We start from the raw sequence: 25,875 nt of genomic DNA, 5'->3' as shown, positions 1-25,875 counted from the left end.
ACCAGCGCACACCCCCCTGACGGAGGCCTTGGCAGGAGCGGGTGGGGCAGCATTTGGGTGACCGGTACATCGGTTCCTTTAAACAGCCCGGCCCTGGCCAGCTCTGCCCGGCACAGTAGCCGAGCCGCAGCGGCAAGCCCGGCACCGGCCCTCCGGGCACAGGGACACTGGCCTGGCCTGGGCGGGGGGACAGACTCCACAGTCAGGCAGTGGGGGCTGGGCTGGAGGCCAGGGGAGGGGCCGACCCACCCCTGTAGGGGGAGCAGCAGGTCTGGTCTCAAAGAGAAGGTAGGAGCCAGGCCGGGGAGGAAGGCGTGGGGACGCGGAGAAGGCTGTGGGACAGAAGGCACAGCCCGTGCAAAGGCCGTGTGGGAGCCAGCAGGGCCTTCCGCGGTGAGGGGGAGCCAGGCTGCACTGAGGGGCTGCGCGCTCCTGCAGCGGAAAACCTCCCACCGCCCTGGCCGCGGGGCTCCATCGGTTGAGTGTCATCCAGGCACCGAGGCGCCCGGCTCCATCCCCGGGAGGGGGCTTGCGGGAGGCGGTCCTTGTTTCTCTCTCATTGATGTTTCTCTCTCTTCCCTCCCTTCCTCTCTCTCTCAAATCAATAAATACGTATATTTTTTTAAACCCAAACAAACAAAAAGCTTTGAGGAGATAACTGCCTTTCTACAATAGAGTAGCGTCTGGGCCACTTTCCTTCTGAAAAACAAACCGACACCCTCCATCATTCTGCCTCTGGAGGGCGGAGCAGCCCTGGGGCTGGGGGGGGATGTTGGTGAATAAATAAGAAAAATGATGGAGGGACCCTGAGACCCCGGGCAGAACAGTCTGGCGTTGCCCGGTGACAGGGGCCGAGTGAGGAGGGAATAGAGGGCGGGTCTGAGGGGCAGGTGCCAGGGAACAGCCAGGACCCGTGGCTGCCGCGTGGGGAATGGGGCGGTGGGGGGGGTTGGGGGGGGTGTGAGACGTGGAGCGTGGGGAGGGCGGCCAAGTGGATGCCCTGTTTCCTGGGCTTCTGAGAAGCGGGGAGACCTGGGGCAGGCTGGAAGGGGGCTGGCCCAGGTGGGTGCCCGGCGAGTTCCAGGGCACGTGGGGGCGTGAGGTGGCCCAGTGTGGGTGCTGAGGGGCAGGGGGCACAGCTCTGGAACTTGGGTCGGTTTGCCCTAAGACAACAGACTTCCTGCACTTGCCCTGGGTCCAGTAAGATGGGGAGGAGCTGGTATCCCAGGTGGCGGGGACGGCATGAGCCAAGGCCCTGGGGTGGGCAAGCAGGGGGCGCCCACAGAGACCGCTGACAGGTCTGTGAGTGGCACCCATGTGGGGGCATGAGGGTGAAGGCAGGGTCCACCCCATCCTGGGAGCCCCAAATGGCAACTGAGGATTCCTTCCAAAGGGGAAATCGGACGGCCTCCCAGGTTTCCACACCCTGGTGGAAGGCTTCACAGTGCCTCTCCCCCCCGCTAAGGACTTGGGGTGTGGGGGGCTGTTCTGGCTGGGACAGGGCCCGGGGCAGAGGACCAGCATCTGGGAGGAGGCAGACAGGGCCGGTGGGGGAGAGGAGGTGGAGGGTGGGCATGAGGAGAGGAGCCAGGACTCCTCACGGCCCCTCCGCTCTGGGACCCCGAGATGGCCCCGTGCCGTGTTCTCTCACCAGCGCCGCCGATCACCTGGCCGAGCGCCCCTCTCATCTCTCTCCGTCTCCCCCCAGCAACTACACCGCCCTCCTGGGCGTCTGGATCTACGGCTTCTTCGTGCTGACGCTGCTGGTCCTGGATCTCCTGTATTACTCGGCGATGAACTACGACATTTGCAAGGTTTACCTGACGCGGTGGGGCGTCCACGGACGGTGGATGAAACAGGACCCGCAGCGGTGGGGGAACCCTGCCCCGCAGCCCCCGCCTCCCCCCGGCCCCCTGCCACCAGCCCCCCAGGCCGTGCACACGCTGCAGGGAGACCCCCACAGCCCGCCGCTGGTGACCTTCCAGAGTTCGTCTGCCTGGTGAGTGCTTGCGATCGGGTCCTAGGCTGCCCTGGGTCACTTGCCTTTGGCCAGCGAGCTTGGGAAATGCCAGACCGTTGTTGCCGCCGTGTTTGCCTTGTCAATTACCTGATTATCTGCCAAGAAAGAGTTGAGGTTGTCCATGGCGGCCAGGTGTGCCTGAGCAGGAGAGTCCACATGAGAGGTGGAGACGGAGTTTAGAAGCATCGCTTGCAGGTTTATTGCACTGAGAGCTGGTGTGAGAGTCATTGCCGCTGAGCGCTAAATGGCGTGGTGAGCTTCCTGGCTGCCAAAGCAAAAGGGGAAATTGGGTGGCTTTCCAATGTTTCACCATCTGGCCGAAGGAAGCAGATCAGTCTGTGATGGGCCAGGGGCGGTTTTCTCGGAATGAAGTTGGACTGTGAGCCTATCGGGGGCTCCGTGGTGCACACACTGAGTCACAGAGAGGCGTCTGAGGAGGCCGAGCAGGCGGCTGCGCAGTGATGGGCAGGAGGGAAGGGAGCCAGCAGGAGGGGGGTCCCAGGGACCGGCCTTGTGGGGTGGCTGCCCCTGCAGCACCTGTCCATCCCGCTGAGCAGTGTGTTCCCATCCATCACCTCCACTGCGACTCTCGTGTCTGTGCAGCCCAGCGGGTGGAGGTGGGGAGTGAGCGCCGGGTCCCGGGCAGTGCAGGGTTGGGAGGAGGGCGGAGGTCTGTGCCTTTTGGAGCAGGGAGCCACCGCGACGCTGGCCGGAGCCAGCCCCTGGCCGGAGCCAGGCTGCGTGCAGGCGCCCCAGTTCAGGGGTGGGGTGAGGGGTTCCGACGCTCTGTGGGGGCTGAGCTGCAGCCGTGGGCTCAGTATCCCAGGACATCACCATGCCGAACCTCGGGTACAAGATTGAGGTGCAGCCCTGGCCGGCGTGGCTCGGGCGGGAGGGGGGGGGCGTCATCCCAGGCACTGGAGGTTGCTGGTCTGATTCCTGGTCGGGGCGCGTCCTGGGTTGCGGGCTTGATCCCCGGCTGGGAGCATGCAGGAGGCACCTGATCGGAGTTTCTCTCTTCTCTCTTTCTAAAATATCAGTAAGAATGTGAAAAACATTGAGGCACAAAAACGTACACACAGTGGTCATTGCCAAGTCCATACGTTTTCCAAGCAACCCGACCCGGGTTCAAGGCCCAGCTCTACCGTTTCCCAGCCCGAAGCTTCAGGCAGGTCACTTCCCGCCCTAACCTCCCCATCCCGCTGCCCCGGGCTTCTTCTCAGGGTTAAGCGCCCGGCACATAGTAGGTACTCAGTTCACCGTGGCTGTGTCCTCACAGGAGATGCCACCAAGCTAGTAGTGACCATTTAAGTGGTTAACCGGTAGCGACCTTTCAATAAGGAGTGACTTAAATAATTAATAAGGTGCGACTTAAATCAGCTTGTGCTTATTGATTCAATAATGGCCCCATCGATCACGCAGGAGACAAAGTCCTGGCCTTGCTCAGCCAAGTCTGACAAATGTCCGCGGAGCAGGGCCCCTGGGTGGGGGTCCCCTGCCGGCTCCCGGGGACGCGGAGATGGTGGCGGGAAGATGCACAGCCGGCCCAAAGCTGCAGACAACGAGAGGCCTGCTGCCTGGCCCCAGGGTGGAGGGGGGGGGGGGGGGTGTCTGAAACGTGGGCCTTAGGCAGCAACACGCTGGCCTGTTGGTCATTGAGAGCGAGTGTGTCACAGCCTCACAGTCAGGCCGGGAAGGCCAAGGCGAGGCCAGCACGCTCACCAGGCACCGCGACGGGCTCGTGTCCCGCTGTGTCCCTTCAGGAGCCTCCCGAGCCCGCGGCCCCCTCTCTCACTTCCCGCTTCAGCCTCGCGGCCTCTCTCTCTCTTCCCTCCCGTCCTGTCCTGCTCCGTGGTATGTGGGTGAGCCCAGCTTGTCCAGCTCCTGGAGGCCTCCCACCCCACCCCCCACTGCACCCCACCCCTGTACCCCGATTCCCTGTACAGAGGGAGCAGGGCACGAGAAAAGACCACATGACCCTTGAAGTCACATGACCCTTGCAGATTTCATGAAGCCCAAGGAAGAACCAGGCCTCAGCCCGGCTGTTCGCGGACCCCCCCCCCCCCCCCCCCCCCTCCCCCCCCCCCCCCCGCCTTGTGGAGAACACCCTCCAGCTCTTTGCAGAACTCACCTGTGCCTCCCGTGGGCCCCTGAGTTCACCCCAGAACCCCCCTCCTGGTGGAACGCGGGCCCCTGTCTCCCCGGCAGTGGGCCAGGCCAGGGTCTGCTTTCTGCAGGGGGACACCCGCCAATAGCGAGGGAGTCCGGAGAGTTAGCAGACGTGCCCCCCAGAGAGTCTCCAGGTTAAAGCCTTCTCTCCTTCCTGTTCTGTCCCTGCCCCGAGGGCCCCCCTACACCTGACAGAGACCCCCTTTCCTTCGGGGCTGGGTGTCCAGGACACGCCCGTCCCCAGATCCAAAGGAAAGGACCAGGTGCCCGGCCAGTGTTCTCCGTGTTCGAGGTCGGCCTGGAATGAAGGGTTTGCAGGTTCCATTCTGGTCCAGGGCGCGGTCCTCATCGCAGGCTCCATCCCCTGCCCGGTCAGGGCACATGCAGGAGGAAAACCAATCGGTATGTCCCTGTCACATCGATGTCTCTCTCTGTCTCACTCTCTCTCTCACCCTCCCTTCCACTCGCTCTAAAAATCAACGGGGAAAAATATCCTCGGGGGAGGATTAACCAAAAACAGGCAGGGCCCGGTGGCTTCCGGGGTGACCCAGGTCTGTGCCGGTAGATGTGCCCACTTGTACCGGAATGAAGGAGACCCTGGCAGAGGGAGCCCCGAGGATCCGGAGTCCGAATCCCGCCAGAGTCCTTTGACCCGGGCAGGCCCTGCAGCATCTCAGCCCCTCCCCGCCCCGAGGTTCAGGGTTCGGTGGGAGGGGCCAGAAGATGCGCCCAGAGAGGCCGGGAGAGGCCCGCGCCTGGCGCCCCAGCTCAGAGGTCCTGATCACTCATCTTAATTACTCTCTCCTCGTCTTAGCTGCCTCCTCCCCGCAGCCGTCCACCAAGGAACAGTCACCATTCCTTCTTCTTATGCCCAATTGTTCACCACAAAGTGCCCGGCTCACCGAGGACCAGGAGAGCAGGCACAGGCGGCCTCAGCCGAGCGCAGCTCCCGCCCTCCAGCTTCGTGCCGCTGGCTCCTTCCTTCACTTGCAGCTGTTCCATCCACACATAAATCGTGTGTCTGGGCTTTTAATTCAACATCACATCCTGGAGAGCTTCCGCACGACCAGGACGCTCCTGTGACCACTGCTCTCCTGGCTGGCTGCTGTCCCGGGGAGATGATGGACGGGTGTCCCTCAGTGATCCAGTGTCCTGGCTCGGCCCCCTGGAGGCCTCTGCCCCCCACCTGCCCTGGTCCCCCCTTCCACCTCTCAGAGCATCGCTGGGTCCTGGACAGGGGGGTTTCCAGCTATCGGCCTTGAAACCCTCCATCCCTGCCCAGGCCAGGGCCGCCCAGTGCCCCCCTCGTCTTCCCCGAAGCCGAGCACCTGCCCTGGGACCACCCCGCCTGCCCCGTAGCTCTATTTGCTCACAGGCAGGAGCAGAGGGGCAGGTGCAAAGGCTCTCAGAGGCTGAGCAGCCAGGGTTCAAGCTGCTCCCCTGGGTCTGGCAGCCAGAGGACCTCCAGCAGGCGGCTGAGCCGACCCCTCCCCCGGGGCAGGAGGCGGGAGGTGCTGTCTGGTTAGAGGAGAGGAGACGCGGGAAGACCTGGCAGGTGGGAACGGCTCCGCAGGTGGGAACGGCTCCGCAGACGTCCCTCATCTCCCCGGCATCCCTCGGGGGTGGCGGGCCCTCTGGGCCGAGTACCGTCTGGCCAGGGAACAGTCGGCGCCTGAAAAGGGTTTCCATGGGTGAGTAGGAGTTTTCTGGAAACGGGCAGTCTAGGCGGAGAGCAGCTCCGGCTCCCTCCTTCCAGCCCCCGCGGTGCCGGCCCGGGTGTCAGCGGATCAGAGGGGCCTTCCCGCCGAGGCTGTAAAGTAGCAACAGCCCCACGCCCACCCCGCCCACTCCCCCCCCCTCCCCCCCACTCCCCCATTCCCTGGTTTCCTCACGTGCTCACCGCCTGCAGTTGCATTCGCTCTGCGGTCTGCTGTCTTCTCTGCGAGGCACCAGAGAGAGGGGTGGGTCTGTCTTGTACTCCCCCCCCCTCCGCCCCCCGCACGGGGAGTAGGCGCTCAGTGACGGCGTGTGGAGTGACCGTGTCCTCATGTGCCCGTGCCTGGCGCCTGTCAGCTTTAGGCTAGCTCCCCCCACGACACAACCCCCCACCCCAGGGAAGTATCTATACAGCTGCTGGTTTGTTACGGTGACACACGATCTGCAGGGACACACTAAGGCGGCCACCAGCACCTGTACTGTGGCTGGGTGTCCTGGGCGAGTGGTTGCCTGGATAGATCCCAGGTGGGGGATTACTGAGTCAAGGGGCGGACAGCTTTATGGCTCTGTACGGCAGCACCACAGGGCTGTGCACAGCAGCGGCTTGGGGGCGAGGGGGGGGGCGGGGGGGGCAGGGCTCACTTTGCAGCCTGCCACCAGCACCGCCCTGTGATCGCGCTTCTCTGACTGTTGCACCCCTTCCCTTCCATCTGGTAACTCCCGTGCCTCCTCTCCTGTGCGCTGCCCATTCATCTCACTGTGCCCCTGAGACAGGCGGGAATCGGGAATCGAGTCATTTCCGCACAGCCCCGCGCACTTCCCGGACTCCGGCTCCCCGCGTTCCTCTTGGCTGCACAGCTCTCGCCCCCGCTGTTTGCTTAATACATTTTTAATGGACTTTCAATCACGTCTCCTTCCGAGAGAACTGCGACTCGAGTTATGCCTTCGCTTCTCAGGTTGGAGAGTTAAACGCTCCCCAATGCCCGTGGAAACGGGGCCAGGAGCGGACTCGAGGAGTGCGGGGGCCACCTCGCCCCGGCCGCCAGGACCTGCGGGCTGGATTTGCAGGAGTTTGGGGAGCCCGTTGTTAAACACAGCCACCGACAAAAATGAAATGATACCAACTTACAGTTAAATAAACTATAAACACACAAGTAATAGACACCGGAGACCCTTCCCTTCCTCAGGATGTTGCCACCTTTGCCACTCTCTCTGCGCCTGAGTGTGGACAACTGTTGTATCCGCGCAGTGAAACCTGGGTGCGGTGGCTGCCCCGCATCCCCTCCCGACTCCCAGCCCAGTGACATCGCGGTGGCAGCATTTACACCAGGGAAATGGGCAGCAAGTGCTACAGATTAGGGCTTGTTTCCCGCTGGAGAACTGGTCGTCAGATGTTTGCCGCCAGCCACCCAACTGCCCATTCCGGCTCCAGCGCTCACATACTCAGCCCCGTGAGAGGCCTGCCCGCCTGTGGTGTGTGCACCCCACTGTGGAGGAGCGCGCGTGCTTCATGCCCCTGTGAGAGCAGGAGCCAGTGTTCCAGGGACACCCACAGGCGGGCAGCGGGCAGCAGTAGCCGGGACAGTGGACAAGGTGGTTCTGGAAGGGAGGGTCGTCCACCCTGTGCAGCTCCGGGTCCTTCCGAGCAAAGAGAGCAGGGGAGACAGAACGCGTGGTCAGACCTCCCTGCCACACCCCTGCCCGGGCCCCGTGGGCACGGCCGGCGTCAGCCCCTTTGCAGACCTCCAGCTCCATCTTGCTTCTCCTCCTCAGAAACTGTCCATTGCGAGGAAGCAGCTGGGCCGGCTGCGAATTCGCTGTCTTCACCAAGCACTTAGCGCGCATTGGCCATATCGTGTGGTAAATGCTGAGAATAAAAGATAAGAAAAAGTCAATGTATCAGCCACGGGCGAATGAATATACCTTAGAGAAGGTGTTGGAAAAGTCGCTTCGAAGATGCACTTCCAGGATCAACTAGACTGAGCGTGGCCGTCCCAGCCCCTTCCAGCCCAGGTGCCACTCTATCTGGGCTGGGGGGGGGGGGGGGCGGGGGGGGGGCGGTCCCAGGCCAGGGCTCTGGGTCCTGCCAGCCAGATCCACAGGCCCTGTGACCGTGGGCGCGTCATTCACTCCTCTGAAGCCTGTTTGCTTGTCTGTGAAAGGTGGGGTGGGGGGAGGTGGATCGAGAGGATGGAGTGTCCTGTTAGGAGCCTGGCACAGAGTAGGGGCTCAGCCACGTGGCACCCCTATTCCCAGGGACACGCGCCATCCTGCTCTCGCACCTGCCCACCCAGCCGGGGGAGACCCCCACTGCCCACCCCGCGCGCCAGCGTGGAACTTAGTGGAGATTTCCTAACGGGGTGACTGCAGCCGGGTTCGTGTAAACCAAGGCGCCAGCTGGCCCAGCAGTTAGAGGGGCTGTTTCCGGAAGGCCTGGCGACTCGGGCTCACGCGAGGAAAGGAGGCTGCTCCTCTCTCCCATTGGACAGGGGTTCCGTGTCATCGCCCGGGGCTGCGGCCAGGGCACCGTGGGAAAGCGGGGTCACCGGGAAGGGGCACCGTGGCTGGGCGGTGGCTGTTATGTCCCCCAAACCACGTAGTTCAGAGACTTACAAGGCCAGCTGGCAGCCCGGGCGCCGCGGGGCGGGAGGAATTCCTCCCCTCCTCGTGGGCCAGGAGGACACGGCATCTTGCCTTCATTATTCCCCCATCATTCGCGCTCCGGCCTTAACTGCTAAAATATTTGCTTCTAAGAATAGATGCTGGTTGCACAGCAAATGTGTCCCCACGCGGGCTTCGCTGCTGTCAGGATGATGGAAACCAACCTTGCCCGGGGCCGAGAGGGGGGCTTATCCGGACAGCCCGCCTGTTTCCCAGGCGCCCAGAGGTGCTGGGGGGAGGGGTGCGGGGCCAGGTGGCTTTGGCCTGGAACTCTGTCCAGCATGCCCATCGCTGGACGCTGCAGCCCATGCGTGGCAAGAATAAGGGCTCGAGGCCCCCTGGGCTGGTCGCCAGGCTCCGTGCTGCCCAGCTGTGTGTCCTTGGGCAAGCTGCTTGCCCTCTCTGAGCTGGACACAGGTGGGAGCAAGTCATCCTGCAGGTGGACCACGGGGATGGAGTCTGAGACCCACTCACAGGACCCACTCACAGGAAGGACCCCCAGTCCCCCTTCCCCGCCTGTCCACTCTGTCAGTGGGGAGAGGGTCCCCGGCAAGCGCTTGCTCTCCCCTCCCCCTCGCCCAGTGTGTTTGCTGAGGCCTCAGGCCACAGCTCCTCCCACCAGACAGGAACAGGGGGCTATTGCCCTCCTGTCAGTTTGGTTCCCCCGGGCCTCCCTGTCCCAGAATCCACTCCCTGGTGAGGCGGCAGGTGTCTGGGATCGATGGGCTCTGGTCCCTGAGCCGGGGCGGCTCGGCCACAGAGACCAGGGCCCAGGAGTTACGCTCTCCTTCCCCACTGGGGGCCCCCTGACCATCCCAGGCAAGAGCCTTCCTGGACGCCAGCCTCCTCCTCCCACCTCAGCGGCCAGACCCCGCCCCTCCGGCAAACAGGCCCCCCCTCCCGCCCAGGCCGCCCCTCCCTGGGACCTTCCAGGCGCCTCCCCCGCTGACACCCCTTCCTGCACCTTCCCGAGTTTCTAGAATAAATGCCGCCCGGCGCTGTGTCCCTGCCTGGACCCTGATGGACACACCACCTACATGACCCTCAGGGGACGTCTGTGTGTCTCCGACCGTGCACGAGTGACGGAGGGCTGCTTGCTTGTCCCAAAAGCCATTGCTCAGGCCGCGGTGCACCCCACGGCTGGTGACCCGGGGAAGGGGACACACAGCTTCATCAAGCGGCCGTCCGATGGGGACAGTGCCCACTAGTTTGAGGAGCGCGTGGGGCCGGCCAGCGCTCTGAGCAGCCTGTGAGTTGGTCCGGTGGAGTTTTGGTGGGAGCTCCCTGAGCGGGGAGGGCCCCTGGGAGGAGGGGGAGGCCTTGCTGGGCCCCAGGGAAGAAGCTGTAGGCTGTTGGGGGAGGGTAATGGGAGGAAATGATTTGCAAAGATTTGGGAGGTGGAGGAGGCAAGACCTACAGAGGGATGGATGGATGTGGGGGTGAAGGGCGCTCCAAGGCCGACCGTAGGGTGACGTGTGGTGTTACCACATGGCGGAAGGATCAGGCCGGAAGGAGAGGTGGGGCAGGGGTGTGGGCAGAGCACGGTGGGTGCACTAGCACCAACTTGGGGGGGGTGTTGGGCTGTGGCACAGGGAGGGGAGGTGTAAAGCGAAGATGTGTATCCTGAGGGTGAGGGGAGGAGAGGTGCCCGAAGGGACAGGTGTGTGCCGGTGGGCAGAGGGGGCCAGGAGGGGTGGTGGTCCTGGGACACAGTGCCCATGGTGGACGGCCGCCTTCCGTCCGTGGTGCCAGCCAGGATAGGCAAAGACTAGGTGCGCGTGCGTGCGTGTGTGTGTGTGTGTGTGTGTGTGCATGAGTGTGGTATATGTAGTGAGTGTAGTGTGAGTGTGTGTGTAGCATTGTGTGCGTGGTGGTTGTGTGCACGAATGTGTGCCGTGTGCACACTCACGTGCTGGGCTGTCCTGGCTCCAGGCTCGCCTTGCTTGCTGCCCCTGTCCTGACCCGAGGGCCCTGCGATGCGTGGGGAGGGCCAGGACATCTGAGGCCGACCAGGCTGCAGGAACATAAAGTCAGGACCAGGTCTGCACCCACACTCAGGGGACAGAGGTCTGGACGGTGCTGGGCCAGGAGAGCAGGGGCCGTGGCGGGGCCAGGGCAGGGGCACACCCCCAAGAGCAAGGAGGCACATTAGTGTCACAGGGTTTACAAGACACGGACCCGAGCCTGGGTCCCCGGCTGAGGCTGGGGACACAATGGACCAGGCCCAGTCTCTGCCCTCGAGATGCTCACGCAAGCCTGGTCTCCTCGGTGGGCTCCCCACCCCAGCGCCCCATGGGCTCCTACTCATCCATCAGAACCTCACTCAGGTCACTCTGCTCCCCCAGGCCTCCCTCCGGCCCCTGGAGGACTCCTCTCCCTGCTCCCCATGCCAGCGCGGCCTGCTGTCACCTCTGGGTGTGGCAGGGACAGTCTGAGTGCCCCCAGGGTTCCAGTGCTGCAGCCGAGCCCTGGGGGAGTCACGCCTGCTTGTGGACGCCTCCCCCGCTGGCTTTGCTGCGTGACCGAGGTGGAGGGAAGGGACGAGATGCATCCACAGGCCTTTCAGCCGGACCCTCTGCCCTGCTCTGGCCAAGGGGAGCCCATGGGGCCGGAATGGATGTGGAAAGTGCTTTGAAAACTCACAGCGGGAGGCGAGGACAGAGCATCTGGAGCCCGCGGGGCTATGGACAGAGGCTGCGAGGAAAAGGGCAGGGCCTAGCACTTTGTGCCATTTACTGTCGACTCGCGGCTCCCGGAAAGGCCAGGACATCAAATATTTACCAACGCGGCAGGAAACATTAACCTTCAGGCGCACACGCTTAGCGACCTGAGGCCAGGAGGGGAGAGGGGGGAAGGAGGCTACATGCAGGGCACGAAGAATGGAGCCCCAGCGCCAGGGACAGCTCCCCCCGGAGCCCCTCCCCCTGCCAGAGCCAGAGAGCCACGGCCCTGTTCCCTCTCCCTCACTGGACCCTGTCTGCCTTCCCACCCGCTGGTGCGTCCCCAGGGCAGGGCTCTGTGGGGGTGCTTTAGCTGCTCTCTCCCGGCCCTGAGAACTTGGGGGGCATGCGCCTTCTCTGGCTGAGCCTGCTGACCGTCTCGTAAGGACCCCTGTGATTACACTCGGCCCATCCGGCTAAGCCAGGACAGTCTCTCCCCCCAGCCCCCAAGGCCCACAGATTCACACCACACAATCTCTTCTGCCATCTGAGGCCACATTCAAGGTTCTGGGACCAGGACAGGGACCTGGCTGGGGGCGTTAATCGTGCCTACATGGAGGGCCACGGGATAGGCTGACGGCCCCCTTTAGTGCGTGCAGCCAGCCGGTCCCACAGTGGCCAAACGTTCTGCATGCCCCAGGAATCGGTGAGAGTTCCCATGGCCCCTGACCCTCCCAGCATGCGGTGTGGTCAATCTTTTTCATCTCAGCCATTTCAGGGGGCCTGTAGGAGCAGCTTATCGTAGTTGTATGAGCCTTTTACCCAATGTGTGCGTTTCACTTTCTGTCATCATTACGCAAGCCCACCTCCTCCATGCAGCCTCCCAGGACTGCACCTTTTGTAGCTAAGAGCTCTGTCTGGGGGATTCCGATGGGATTGCCATCTCCTTGCCCCGACGTGCTCTCATCCCTGTGCTGGCTGCTCCTTTGTAAGACGTGGGAGTCGCGCCTTCTCTCGGTGTTGCTGTGAGGTGCTGTAAGCGCTAAATAACTGCCAGCTGTCACCATCGCCGGGCGCCTGGCCTGCCTTCCCCTGCAGTCAGTCCTGTGGTGCCCGTGACTGTGCTTGTCCCGTGTCAGGGACTCTCAGCGGCTGGGAGCGATCACTGCTATTCAGACTGCCAGGTACTCTCTCTGAACCCCCCTCCCTGCCCCCACCCAGGCCGCTGCCCTGCCTCAGGGAGGCCCTTGCGGCCCCTGCAGCTGGCAGCCCAGGCTGGACTCCCAGTGCCACCACCACCTCGACACCGCGTGACCCTGGGAAGGTGGCATTACCTCCCTGAGCCTCAGTTTCCTCACTGTAAGTGGGGGAGCACTGCGAGCGGCCACGCACGGGAGAAGCGCCCAGTACAGGCAGCCCCCACTCTGCCTCCGTTAGAATCAGGAGGGAGCCTCCGGGTCCGCTCCCCAGAGCCCTTGGTCGTCCAACGCCCTCACCTGCAGTGGAAGCGCCTGGTGGCCGCCTCTCCCGGCTCCGCCCTGCCCAGAGCACCGGGTGTGCCCGCTGGGCTCCTCCGAACAGCCTGGCTCAGGCTGTGCCCTCCTCCTGGGGTGCCTTCCCAGCTCTCTGACTCACCCTGCTCGTGAATGGGGGTGTCTGAGGAAGGCACCCCGGGACAGCCGACAGACGGGCCCCGGGACGGCTGCCCGGCCCTTTTGGACGTCGGCGGCGTTTGGACCAGTGTCCTGCTGACGGGCATCTCGCTGATCCGAATCTCCATCTCGCCCACGTGGCTGCAATAAGTGGGCTCGGCCATATGGCCCTGGGGACCCCACTAGTAGGCTGATCGCTGAGTGGGATTGCTGGGTCAGAGGGCGTGCGCATCTGTCGCTTTGCTCCGCGTCACACTGCCTTCCACAGAAGTGACCCCCGCGTCCCTCCCACCAGCCGAGCGGCCGGCAGCCCAGGCTTCCCCCGCAGCACACGGCGCAGGCTGTTTGATCTTTGCCGAGGGAAGAGTGGGAGCATGGGAGTTCCCTCCCGGCGCCCGGACTGTCTCGTTACGGCTTTCATGTGCACGTCTCTTATTTCAGACTTTGAATGTGCAATTTGCCAGTTTCTCTCTTTCTTCTTGGCAGTTACTCTGTGTCGCTTCTCAGGTCCTCTGAGTCATTCCCTTTCCCTGGAAATCCACCCATTTCATCGAGGCTCTGATCTGGTTGGACAGAGTTGAGTGGTAGGCCCCTGGGCCCTCTCGTTAATGTCTGTTCTCCCTTTACTGCACGGCGGCTCTGTGCCGGCACCATCACAGCCCTGGGGACATAGCAGGGGGCCCAAACCGATGGAAGCCCCATGTTTCTGGAGCCTACGGACAATTGAAAAGGACCTGCATAAAATAAACGGGCTGCTGGATGGGGATCGTGCTGGGGAGAGAGACAGGGTGTGGGCAGCAGGGAGTTACAGGGGGCTGCGTCCTGAGTAGGGCTCAGAGCGGGTCTCCGGGTTGGGTGACTTGGAGATGAGGTGGACGCTGGTGTGCATCTGGGAGCGGAGCAGGAGCTGCTGGTGCGGGCTGTGGGCCGGCCCAGCTTCTCTGGGGAACCAGAACCAGTCAGATGGAAGTGTGTAAGGGATTTGCTGTGAGGACCCGGCTCCTGCAGGGATGGGGGCGGGACGTGCCAAGGGCCACCGTTGGCCCATCCCAGGCCCAGGAGAGCCACGGCGTAGGTTCTGGTTGGAGTGTGAAGGCCAGAGAACCAGGGGAAACCATTGTGTAGGCTCCAGCCCAAGTCCAAGTGTGAAGGCAGGAGAGACCGACGGCCCAGCTCCGAGACAGTCATGCAGCCCCGCCGGCGTGGCTCTGAGGTTGCGGGTAGACCTATGAACCAGGAGATCATGGTTGCGGGCTCAATCCCCGGCGGAGGGCATGCAGGAGGCAGCCAGTCAATGACTCTCTCTCTCTCTCTCTCTCTCTCTCTCCATCTCCCTTCCTGTCTCTCTAAAAAAAGAATCAATAAAAACATTTAAAAAGAAAAAGACAGCCATGCAGAGGGCACACTCCTCCTCCGCCTACTAATCCTATCCCATCTGCCCTCAGTGGACGGGAGGCGGCCCACCCACATGGGGAGTCCATCTGCTGGACCCAGTCTACCTATTCGAATAGGAACCCATCCAGAAACGCCGTCCCGGGCCCAGGAACAATGTTTAGCCAGATATCTGGGCGCCCGTGTCCCGGTCAAGTTGACCTGTGAAATGAGGAGTGGCCAGAGGGAGGTCAGGGATTTGACGGGAGAGGACGGAGAGGAAGGGTTTGGCTTCTCCTCTGAGTGAGCTGGGAGCCGCTGAGGGTTTGGGTGTCAGCCTCTGAGGCAGGTTTTCACAGGGTCCCCGTGGCTGCTGCGTGGAGAGCGGGCCGAGGGGCTGCCGTGAGGAGCCGGGTGAGAATCCTGCTGGCTTGGCCCAGGGAGGCCAACGTGGTGGCAGGAAGTGCAGGGTTTATGGGTTTATCTGAAGGGAAGGGGGCAACGGGATTTGCTAATGGATCTGGTGTGGGGTGTGAGGGAGGGAGAGGGGCCCCAGCTGCTCTGGGACTCCCGTGTGAGTACCTGGCAGGATGGAGTGGCACTTGCTGAGGTCAGGAAAACTGCGGGAAAAGCGGGTCTGGGGAGAACAATCTGGGTTGTAGTTTGGGGCGTGTCCAGTTTGGGGATGTCCAGTAGGGGATGTCAGGTAGGCAGGACAGAGCCTGGAGCCCAGGTGGGAGCTGGAGACCCAAGAGCCTCTGTGTGCAGTGCTTAGATCCTGGGGACGAGATGAAGGCCTCAGGAGAGGCTGGAGTGTCCCGGACGCAGGAGGAGCGAGCAGCCGGGCCAGTTCTGCCAAAGGAGGGCCGAGAAAATGACCACTGGATGCAGCGACACGGAGGCCTTTGGGACCGTGCAGCACAGCTGGGACAGAGGCCCCTCTGGAGAGGCTAAGGGGCAGGGGGGGAGCGGAATTGCGCAGCAGCAGTGAGATAACTTCCCCGTGGTCACTTCCTCCCTCTGCTGTCGTAGGTTCTCCAACAGTTAGTAAGTTTCAATGGTTTTCAAAAAGGACCAGACGTTGGATTTATATCTTCCTTCCTTCCTTTTACTGTTTTTACCTTCATTTCCGTCTTAATTTATCAGTTTGCTCGTTGATGCCTTCTTTGGGTCTATCTTGCCTTTCTTTTCAAACTCTTGGAGTGGGATGGCTAATTCCTGTTCTCTTGTTTATTGATAGCAATGTTTAAAGCCGTAGATTTTCCTCTGAGCATTGCCTTGGCTGCATCCTCCAAGCTCTGAACCCTAATGCTTTTATTTTTATAATTGTCTAGATATCCTTGATTTTTTTTCTTTTTCTTTTTTTTTTTTTTTTTTTTTTTTTCTCTCTCTTTGATTCAAGCGTTAGTTTTAAAGAGTTTTTAAACTGAGTGGTAGAGTTTTTTGGTTTGTGGTTTTGTTATTAGATATTTTCAAAATTGTGATCAGAGAATGTTGGCTTTTGGAATTTACTTTCTTTTTGGCCTAATTGTCATTTTATATGTATGCATTTTTAAGGGTATTTGAACAGAAGGTAGATTCTGTTTCTCTCTCTCTCTCTCTCTCACACACACACACACACACACACACACACGTCATTAATTTGACTATTTGGTTCCATATATCCTTACGCATGTTTTTGCCACCTTTATCTGTAATGGACTGAGAAAGGTGAATTAAAATGCACGGATACTAGAATATTCTGTGTTTTTATTTCTACGTTTCCATTAGTTCTTGCTTGATGACTGTTGAAGCTATGTTACTTGGTGCACAGATACTCATTACTTTAGATCAGGGGTCCTCAAACTTTTTAAACAGGGGGCCCGTTCACTGTCCCTCAGACCGTTGGAGGGCCGGACTATAGTTTAAAAAAAAACAAAACTATGAACAAATTCCTATGCACACTGCACATATCTTATTTTGAAGTAAAAAAACAAAACGGGAACAAATACAATATTTGTATTTGCATGTGGCCCGCGGGCCGGAGTTTGAGGACCCCTGCTTTAGATCCTTGATCCCCGCACAGCGCCCCCCTTTTTTCCTCGTTCAGCATTTGTTGCCCTGACTTCAGCTTTCTCTGCTGCTCAGATGAGGACCCCTGGCCTCTCCTGGTTTGCATTTGTTTGTTATGTTCCTGCCCATCCTTCCCCCCCCCCCCCCCCCCAACGGTGTTTCTGTTGTTTATTTACCCAGAGGAACTATTGCTCAGCTCACATATTCAGGAACACGGGTCAGTGACAAATGTCTGTGGATTCAACCCAAAGACATTCTTTTTTAAAAATATATATTTTATTGATGTTTTACAGAGGAAGGGAGAGGGATAGAGAGCTAGAAACATCGATCAGCCGCCTCCTGCACACACCCCACTGGGGATGTGCCCGCAACCAAGGCACATGCCCTTGACCGGAATCGAACCTGGGACCCTTCAGTCCGCAGGCTGATGCTCTATCCACTGAGCCACACCGGTTAGGGCCCAAAGACATTCTTAACATCCCAAGGTCACTCTGCCCTCGGAAAGCGCCCCGCCTCAGCCTCCATGGGAGTTACTCGCTGTGGATCCTGCGACGCCTCCTCTCAGGCTCAGCCACAGCAGGCGAGAGGAGCTGCAACCCCTGGACACGACGATGGCCCCACCCACACGCAGTCCGGATGGAGGACTGGGCGGCCCCATTTTCTAAATTTCATCAAATACTTAACATAAGTTTACCATTCAGCTGTTCGCATGCACTGTTCCGTGGCCTTCAGCCCGTGTACTTGGGGCGCAGCCATCGCCGGAACTCCCTGTCCTCTGTCCATTCTTTTAAAGCAGTGGTTCTCAACCTTGGCTGCACATTAGAATCACCTGGGAATCTTGTTAAAATCCTGATTTCTGGGCCTCATCATTAGTAACAAAGAAACAGAATTTCTGGAGGATGAGGCCCAGAAATCCGGATTTTAACAAGATCCCCAGGTGATTCTAATGTGCAGCCAAGGTTGAGAACCACTGTTTTAGAGCAAACCTTTCAGAATCCTTCTCCCTTCCCTGGGTTTTGTTTGGAATCTGGTCTGAGAGTCTTTTTTTTTTTCTTCTGCAAGTGTGTGCGGCTCATTCCCATTTCCCGAGATGGCAGGCACAGTTGGTCTCGGTTCTGTCACCATAGTTTTGATAGGCTTTCTGCTTTTATAGTTTTTGTGGGGGTTGTCAATTTTCACCATATGGTCTCTGTTTTCTTTTTTATGTATATGTCTTCTGACAATATGGAAAGCTGTGTTTTTATCCCCTGGATATCTTCATAATTATACTGTGATATTCTACCCTTAATCATCTATTTCTAGACAATGTTTATTTTCTCCCTATTATGAACAGCGTCCAAATAAAGATATTCTACTTTCCCTTTCTTCCTCCAAATGGTATTAGTTGATTATATTATTTTCCTATTTGCCTTTGTACCTCTGTTACTTACACATCTAGAGGATGCTTTAGGCCCAGCCAGTGTGGCTCAGTGATTGAGCATTGATCTATGAACCAGGGGGTCACGGTTCGATTCCCAGTGAGGGCACATGCCTGGGTTGTGGGCTGGCTCACCAGTAGGGGGTGTGCAGGAGGCAACTGATGAATGATTCTCATCATTGAGGTTTCTATCTCTCTCTCCCTCTCCCTTCCTCTCTGAAAGCAATAAAAATATATTTAAATGAGCCTTTAGACATCCAACTATAAATGAGTAAGACATAGTTTATCTCTCCTTCTCGCCTCTACATTTCTTATTTATATCAGTTCTCTGTTTTCTCTTTCATTCTTTTCTGTCACATCACAGTCCTTACGTTGGATTCAGACATAGATTCTTACTGCCGGCGCTCTTGCCAGAGTTACTCCCTCTACCCTAAGTCTGTTCTCTAGTAGTTATATAAGAAGGGACCCTGGGAACTATAATTCACAAATATTGTTCAAAAAGTTTTTCTGTTGACTGTATACGTAAAGGATGGTTCATCTGGGCTTCAGCTTCTTCGTTCATTCATTCATCCATCCACTTAAATATTGATTAAGCCTCTACTAGATGCCAGTTACTGTTCTAAACCCTGGCAATACAAAAATAACCACAGCACACAGGCACCGTGGACTCCCTGTAGCTGGTAAGGGAGGGGTGAGCAGTCCGCTAGGCCCGTCAGTAAAGCAGCAGGCGTGCCGGACAGATGTGCTGGGAGAAGGAGAAGGAGAAAGCCGGGGGGCACCGGGACCTGGCTGTGTTCTGTGCAGCAGAGGGAGGCTCCGTGGAATCTTCTCCCCTGCGTTGTGCAGAGTTGGGGGTTGACTCAGCCCCGTGAAGTAGGACTCGTTCCAGAAAGATGGGCTGTGTGGCCTGTTGGAGCCCCCCCCCCCCCCCCCCCCCCGGATAGCATGCACTGGCACTCGGAGCAAGACGGGTCATCATGAGGAGCTTGAATAAGATGCAAGTGGCCCTCCCCGGCCAGGGCAGCTCGGGGGGCTGGACGATGTCCTGTGCACCAGAAGGTGCCAGTTCAACCCCCAGTCAGGGCACAGGGCCAGGCAGCGGGCCCGATACCCGGTAGGGACAGTGCAGGAGGCAGCCGGCCAATGCTTCTCTCTCATATCAGTGTTTTTTCCTCTCCCTTCCTCTCTCTCTAAAAATTAATAAGAAATTGTTTTTAAGAAAGAAAACATATGCAAGTAGCAGCAAACCAGCTGCACTGGTGTGGCGCTGGGGAGCCAGTGGGCACCACCGGAACCAGGTGTCTCCCTGCTTTCAATTCCACTTGCGTTAGTGAGGGCCCTTCATTCTCCTGCTCCCCTAGGTTAGTATCCCCCTCCCAGGGGACTTCCACTTGCATGGCATTGGCCAGGCTGGGTCATGTGATCACCCCTATCTGCAAGGGAGTCTGGGAAGGTGAGTTTCGTGACTGGGTAATTGCCCTACCCATGGATATAAGACAGGGAATTCGCAGTGCCTCCCGCAGATAGAGTCTGTGCTCCTGTTCCTCGCTGCCCTGGTGTGGAGGCCATTTTGACGGGGAGAAAGGACCAAAGCCGCTCAGCTCTGCCAATCAAAGCTGTAACCGCCCGTCCCTGTGCCGGGAGTCCCTGGCTGCCTCTCCATGACTTCGTGTGATATGGTCATATCCAGTGGCGTGATTGCACGATTCATAATGGCTCTTACTGTAATTCTGAATGATATCAGGATCTGTCCTTAATAATTTTTAGTTTGTTACAGCAAAGGTGACCATGTAGCTTATCATCAGAATCAGAAAACTGTTGCGTGTGAAAGGGGAGCAATATTAAAAATTATGCCAGAACAACAGCCGCTAACTGGGACTGTCCCAAGCCAGGACGTATTGTTGAGGTAGATGAACACTGCTGGCTTTGTAAGTTGACCTGAAGTCTCACAGATTGAAAATGTCTGTGCTCTCTAATCTAATCATTAGCCTGTTGATTCCTTGGATTTTCTATGTGTATTACTGGCAAATAGCTGGTTTTGGGAGTCTCTGACATGCTATGCTTTTTTCTTGTCTTATTACATGGGACAGGGTTGCTAGTACTATATGGAACCACTAGAGGCCCGGTGCACGAATTCGTGCATGGGTGGGGTCCAGCCAGCCTGTCCCCGATTGGGATGGGGGGGCAATCAGGGGTGGGGCTGGTGGGGGGAAGGGGCCATGGGTGGTTGGCCAGCCAGCCCCTCCCCCTGGTCGAACTCCCAGTGGAGGGGACAATTTGCATATTAGCCTTTTATTATATAGGATTGTCAACAGGCTTGCTTGTCTTGCTTCCAGTCTTCAAGTCAAACATTTCTCAATTCCCGGAAGACAGAGGCAGGTCACGGACTTAGAGAAAAACTGGCTCCTCCTGGCACTGAGGCCTGAGAGAAAGGTCCCCAGTGTCCCCATGGAGGGGGCACCCCTGATACTTTGTTTCCTTCTGCCCCCCCAGAAAACCCTTTCGCCGTGCCTCAGGACTGGGAGCTGAGACCGAAGTGCCCGGCACAGCCTCCACGGAGAACAACTTCCACAGAGACGCCAGGAGGGAGAGCGGAGGCGGCCGCGGCAGTGGCAGAGGAGAGAGGACCGCCTGTACCCCGAACCTCGTTCTGCAGACTTCTAAGACTAGGAGCAAACTCAGGAGTGGGGGTCCCGGGGTGCAGGGAGGGGGTTCTGAGCCACCCGTCCACAAGCAATAGTCCCATTTTGGGCTGGTGGCTTCTGAGAGGTGATGCCACTGTGGACTCGAGGTGACCAGCGCAGAGCTGCCCTGGCCAGCTCCGGCCGGAAGGATGGAGGCCTGTGCGCCATGTCCACGGTTCCCTCGCCTCCGTTCCCCCCGATAGTGGCTCGTGGGCCTGTGCCTGTCAGAATACCGAGTGTGTGTGCGCGTGTGCGTGAGTGTGCGTGTGTGCGCATGTGTGATTTGGGTGTTCTTTTTGTTTGTTTGGTTTTTACTGGATCCCTCCACGTTCTCGGGTGGGCGCGTGCCGCCATGTGGGGGGGTCCTTGCCGGCACCCGGGTCCCAGGGTTTTGCTGCAACTGGCAGCTGTGAGCCGGATGGCGTCGGCAAGCTCAGGGCCCGGCCCTGCTGTGTCTTGGGGGGACGCCGGGACTTGAAACCTCCAGGGAGGGTTCATTGTCACAGGAGTCGGTCCCATAACAACAGGCACCAGGTCGGTGTGTGCACAGATTCTCTCTCCACCCGTGAGGGAGTGCGGGGGGCCGCCTGCAGAAACCACTCCGGGCAAGGAGGGTGCCAGGGTCACATACACAGTGACAGGGGCCAGCCCCTCGGTTTGATGTCGGGGGTGTAGGAACCCAGAGTCCAAGCTTCCAGCCCAGAGCACTCCCAGCATAGTCCGGGGACACCTCCCGGTCGCTTCCCAGTGGACGAGCCACCCCCCAAGTTCTCCACCACCACGGCCCAGACCCCGGTTCACGCAGCACACTCTGTGAGCACCTGCTGTGCCCGGCCCACGCTGGGTGGTGCTGGGGAGAGAGAGGAGTCCCGCGGTCCTCACTCCTGCCCCGGGGAGCTGCCACCGGGAGACGGCGGGGGGAGTGGGAGGAGAGATAGACACACAGCTCTTTTCCAGACAGGGTGACGAGCAGTATGGAAACCCAGAGGGGAAGGTTCTAGAAACCCTTCCATTTTCAGGTGGGACTGTCACACAGTCCTGGATGCCCGTAACGTTCACCCACAGAGCTCACCACGGCCACTGCCCACCTGTGCCCCGGGCACACAGGCGGGTGTCACCCGGGAAGGGATCACGTCAGCCCCGAGGGCCATGCTGCCAGTGTAGACACACGCGCCCAGGGGTGTCAGGGATGCTGACAGCGCCCCGGGGCCTGCTCAGTAAACCGCGTTCCCCTCGGGTCGCGCGTCCTCGCTCAGCCAGACCCAGTGTTCCCGCACCCAGACTCCATCACACAGCGTGAGCAGGCGGGCCCTGCCAGCCGGGCAGAGGGGACGGAGCAGAAGAAGGAGGGCCCGAGGGGGCGGGCAGGGGGAGCGCTGTGCCGGGAATCCAGTCACAATACGTGTGTGGGGGCCGCGTGGAGCCCGGGCCACCTGGGAAGGCCTTTCTAAGTGGGTGCCAGGCAAGCCCAGGTCTGAGCGCTGAGCAGGAGCCAGCCATGGGGCAGGCAACGAGCATCGCAGGTGGAGGGAATAGCCGGTGCCAGGCCCTGAGGCAGCAGCAGGCTCCGTCGTTTGGGGAATCGGAAGAAATCTGGGGGCTGGGCCCCGCGGGAGCGCGGGGCGGTGAGGGTGAGGGTGAGGGTGAGGGTGTGGGTGAGGGTGCGAGAGCCCAGGCCAGTTTGCTACGCCTCAGCCCCATGCAGGGACGAAGCAGAAAGAACTTGCCGGGTGCGAAGTGTTTAACCTACAGCCTGGCTCTTCAGCCCCTCAACAGCCCCACCGATAAGGGACTCTCCCCATTTTATGGACTAGGAAACTGAGGCTCAGGGGGTCACGAGGCTTGATCAAGGTCCCACAGGCAGGCTGTGGCAGACCCAGGCCATGGCTCCAGCCCCGTCTCCTCCAGCCTGTGGTGCCAGGGCCCAGGTGGACCGCTCAGCGGAGGCAACGCGGGGGAACCTGCGCTTGGGGTCTTGACTTAGGGATGGGCACGGCATCCTTTCCCTCGGATGCCAGTCATGCCAGGACATGGGCCGGGCCTTGTCCGGGTGGAGAAGCAATGGCCAGGGGAGGGGCGTGCTCAGCAGCCATTCAGCCCAGCTGGATCAGCCCACACCTGCATCCCATGTGCGGAGCCTCGGACAACAGAGGAAGCTATCCCCGGGGCTCAGGGGAGGAGGGCACAGGACCCACAGCCTGACATTGGCTCTGTGTTAAGAGCAGTGTGACCCCGGCACGTCCCGTGCCCTCTCTGCCCTCCGTCTCCCTGTGGGTAAGAGGACGGAGCCAGACCAGGCACGCAGGGGGCTGGCATGGTGAGCTTCCTGTGGTTCTGGGTGAGGCTCACGCAGCTGCTCATGCCCTTTCTCTGCCAAAACGGAGCTGCTGGCCTTGCCTCCCTGCCCGGAGGCCTGGAGCCAGAGGTCACTGTCCCATGGGCCCGCTGGGGCTGGAGTCCCTGCTCTGCAGCCGGGATTGACAGCCTGCAGGAGGCGGGACAGACCCTGGGCAGCCCCACCCCGTCCCCGCGGTGGCCTTGGGCAGGCCCCCTCCTCTCTCTGAGCCTCAGTTTCTCACCTGGCAAGTGTGCGGGGTGGGGCGCGGGGGAAGGTCACAGCGCTCGCTGCCGCGTGCTGAGGTGAGGGGGTGAGGGCAGTGTGTGGGGGGTGAGGAGCCCCGCAGCTGTCGAGGGTTCCCCCAAACCCTGCGGGACCCCGGTCGTCCCCACAAAAACCTGTCCCCATCCTACTGTGGCGGGCGGACATGCCGGTGAGCAGGGTCCTGAGGAGACGGCGCGGGGCAGTGACGGTTGGAGGAGAGATGGCGAGGGCTAGCGATTTTCAGCGACGCCAGACCTGACTGTTAAGTTGCCTCTGTTTCCTTCTTACGTGAGCTTCTGGCCGTCACCACGTCGTTTGTGACAGTAACAACAGCAATGGCACAGAAGGAAAAAGCAGGGAAGGACACCCCCCAGGAGCGGGTCCCGGCTTCGGGTGACCCCCGTGTCCACAAGCACTTCTCCTGCGGGAGCCGTCAGTCCCCGGCGCCCCGCTTCCCTCGCGCCCGGATGGGGTCGCTGTGTGCGCTCTGCACGCTGTTCGCACCGGAGCCGGCGGCACGCGGGCCTCGCCCTCCCCCGCTCCGAGCTCGCGCTGCCCCGGCAGCCGGGCCCCGGACCGCCTGAGCTCCGGCCGCTCGGAGCTGAGCAGGACCCATATGAAACAGGCCTTAACTGAAAACACGCACATGCACACGCGCACACACACACACACAGGACCGGTGCACGCACACACGCATGCACGCGTCACACACGCGATTCTGCAGGTAGATCCCGTCTCTCTCGCGGTCTCTGTGGCTTTAGGAAAAGAGCTGGCGGGCAGCTAGCGGGCCGAGTGGCATTTCCTCTCACCATACGGACACCTCTGCAGGCCAGTGTGGGCCCCAGGACCGGGAAGACGGACTCGGGGGGTTCGGGGGAACGTGGACAGAAATGGAGGTGCAGACGCTGCTGAGAAGCTTGCAGCTCACCAGCAGGTCCCAGCTCCACGTAGGTCCCTTCAGGCTTGAGGCTGTGGGGGTGCCCGTGCCCAGCACTGTCCCCATCCCCCCAGCAGAGCCCACGAACCCCTGTCCACGCCAGGAAGGTGTCCCGGCCCCTGGCCCAGTGCCTCCCGTCCCCATGTCTACAGGAAGTTGTGCCGTAAGACACGCTCCCCAGGGCCACAGACTTAAAAACCCTGTTGGCTTTTGTTAATGTTTTTCAACCCGGCTGGCTGGTCTCTGGCAGGAAGGGAGCCCTGGGCGCCTGCAGGGTGGCGTGGCGAGGCCTCAGCACGAGCCCCACGCGGAGGTCGGGGCGTTGTCTGTGGGCTGAGAGGCAGCCAGGTCATCGCTCAGCCGCCTCTGGGGCCCTCTCCCGCCACGCCCGTCGGGTTGGAATAGTGGCGGCGACTCCCAGGGTTCTTGGTCTTACTGCTCACCTGGCGGGCATCAGAGGGGGTCTGCCTGGTCCCCACGGACATCTGAAAGGTCAGGGGGAGCCAAGCCCCCAGGGAGGGGTGGCACTGTGGCCACTGCCATCTGCAGCCCCGGAACGCCACCAGGCGGGGTGATGCATGTGCCCGCAGACAGCAGACGCTGACCACCTCCTGCAGCCAGGTGCACACCACGCAGGCTCCCCGCCCCTCCTCAGCGCAGGTGCCGGTGAGAGGATGTTCGCAACTCGGGGTCAGAGCCTGAACACTCACACGCTGGAGGGCAGCCAGGGGAGATGCCAGGTCCCAGGAAACCAGGGTTCACCCGCATTCCTTCATCCATTCAACAGGTCCCCGCCCCAGCGCTCACCCCTCACCGGGAGCAGGTCCTGCGGTAGGCGGAGGCATCAGGACACACCCTGTCGGGGTGAGGCTGGGTCACCTGTGCCGGGACTAGCTGTGCCTCGGGGTCAGGAATGCTTAGATTCACACAGCGAGCAGGGAGCACTTACCTCGCCGTCCACAGGAGTGACTCGGAGGTGCCCTCCCCCATCCCCCCCCCCCCCCCCCCCCGTCTCTATTCCAAGACCCTGCCAGGCAGCTGGTGCTAGAATGATGCGTGTGAGTGAGTGGCTGTGGCCATTAGTCCACGTACCTAAAACTCCTATCTTCACGTCAGAGCCCGGCCCCATTTGCCCTCGACAGACTGAAATCCAGGGCTGCAGCGCCCCCCTCGGGGCACCACTCCCAGGCTGTCGCATCAATGAGCTGGGCTCCCCCCGCACCGTTTCTGCAGGCGGTGCCGGGAGCAGTGGCTCCTGGGCTTGTGCAGTGAGGGGCCCACCCACCCTGACCCCCCCTCTCAACGCACGGGATCCAGACGCACCAAGGCAGGCTGGCCCGAGCGCGTGGTGGAAAGTCACAGGTTGTGCGGCCGCCGCGAGCACACAGTGTGGCCACGCTGGAACCAAACCGGCGACTCGAGAGGACCGCTTTTCAGAGCTGCACCTGTTTCTCACGTGCAGCTCCCCCCCCCCCCCCACCCCCACCCCCGTCCTTTCCCTGTTTCCTGTGCCGGAGCCGGTGGGAACCTCGCCATCCAGCAACTGAAGGGGCAGGGCCTGGGGCTGTGCAATAACTCAGTGGGGACCCCGAGGGGGGCTCGGCCACCCGAGCAAGGCAGGACCCCCAGGGTCAGCGGGACAGGGGCCCGCGGCTCCGGGTGGGGCAGACGCGTTCCTCTCCCCCCTGAACCCCGGCGTCACGTGAACAGGCAGGGGGGCTCTGAGAGTCGATAACCGGGAAAACCAAAAACCAGTACTATTCCTGATACTATTACCGATACTCCGTGTACACGACGCCGTTTCACACTGACGCTGTTGCACTGCTTTTGTCTTTCTATCCAGTAGTTTTTATAAAATGTCCTTGGTTTTAATAAAGGAGTGTATGTCCGCTCGGCCCCGCTTGGACAGTTGCTCTCCTGGTGCCGCACGCGCT

The 25,875-nt window shown here is 60.4% G+C and overlaps 1 protein-coding gene across 1 annotated transcript in view; it reads left to right on the top strand.

Annotated features, from left to right (window-relative positions):
* The window catches only part of SHISAL1 (shisa like 1), a 57,812-nt gene extending 32,405 nt beyond the window's left edge, over positions 1-25,407 (top strand). The window contains exons 4-5 of the mRNA XM_036298809.1: positions 1,709-1,999; positions 20,212-25,407. Coding sequence (XP_036154702.1) covers positions 1,709-1,999; position 20,212 — 292 coding nt within the window. The 3' untranslated portion in view covers positions 20,213-25,407. The remainder of the gene's footprint in view (positions 1-1,708; positions 2,000-20,211) is intronic.
* The last annotated feature ends 468 nt before the right edge of the window (positions 25,408-25,875 follow it).

The sequence above is a fragment of the Myotis myotis genome, unplaced genomic scaffold (assembly GCF_014108235.1).
Source record: "Myotis myotis isolate mMyoMyo1 unplaced genomic scaffold, mMyoMyo1.p scaffold_m19_p_3, whole genome shotgun sequence".
NCBI classification, from domain to species: Eukaryota; Metazoa; Chordata; class Mammalia; order Chiroptera; family Vespertilionidae; genus Myotis; species Myotis myotis.
Note: the sequence above shows the minus strand (reverse complement) of the source record. Positions and strands in the feature narration are given on the sequence as shown.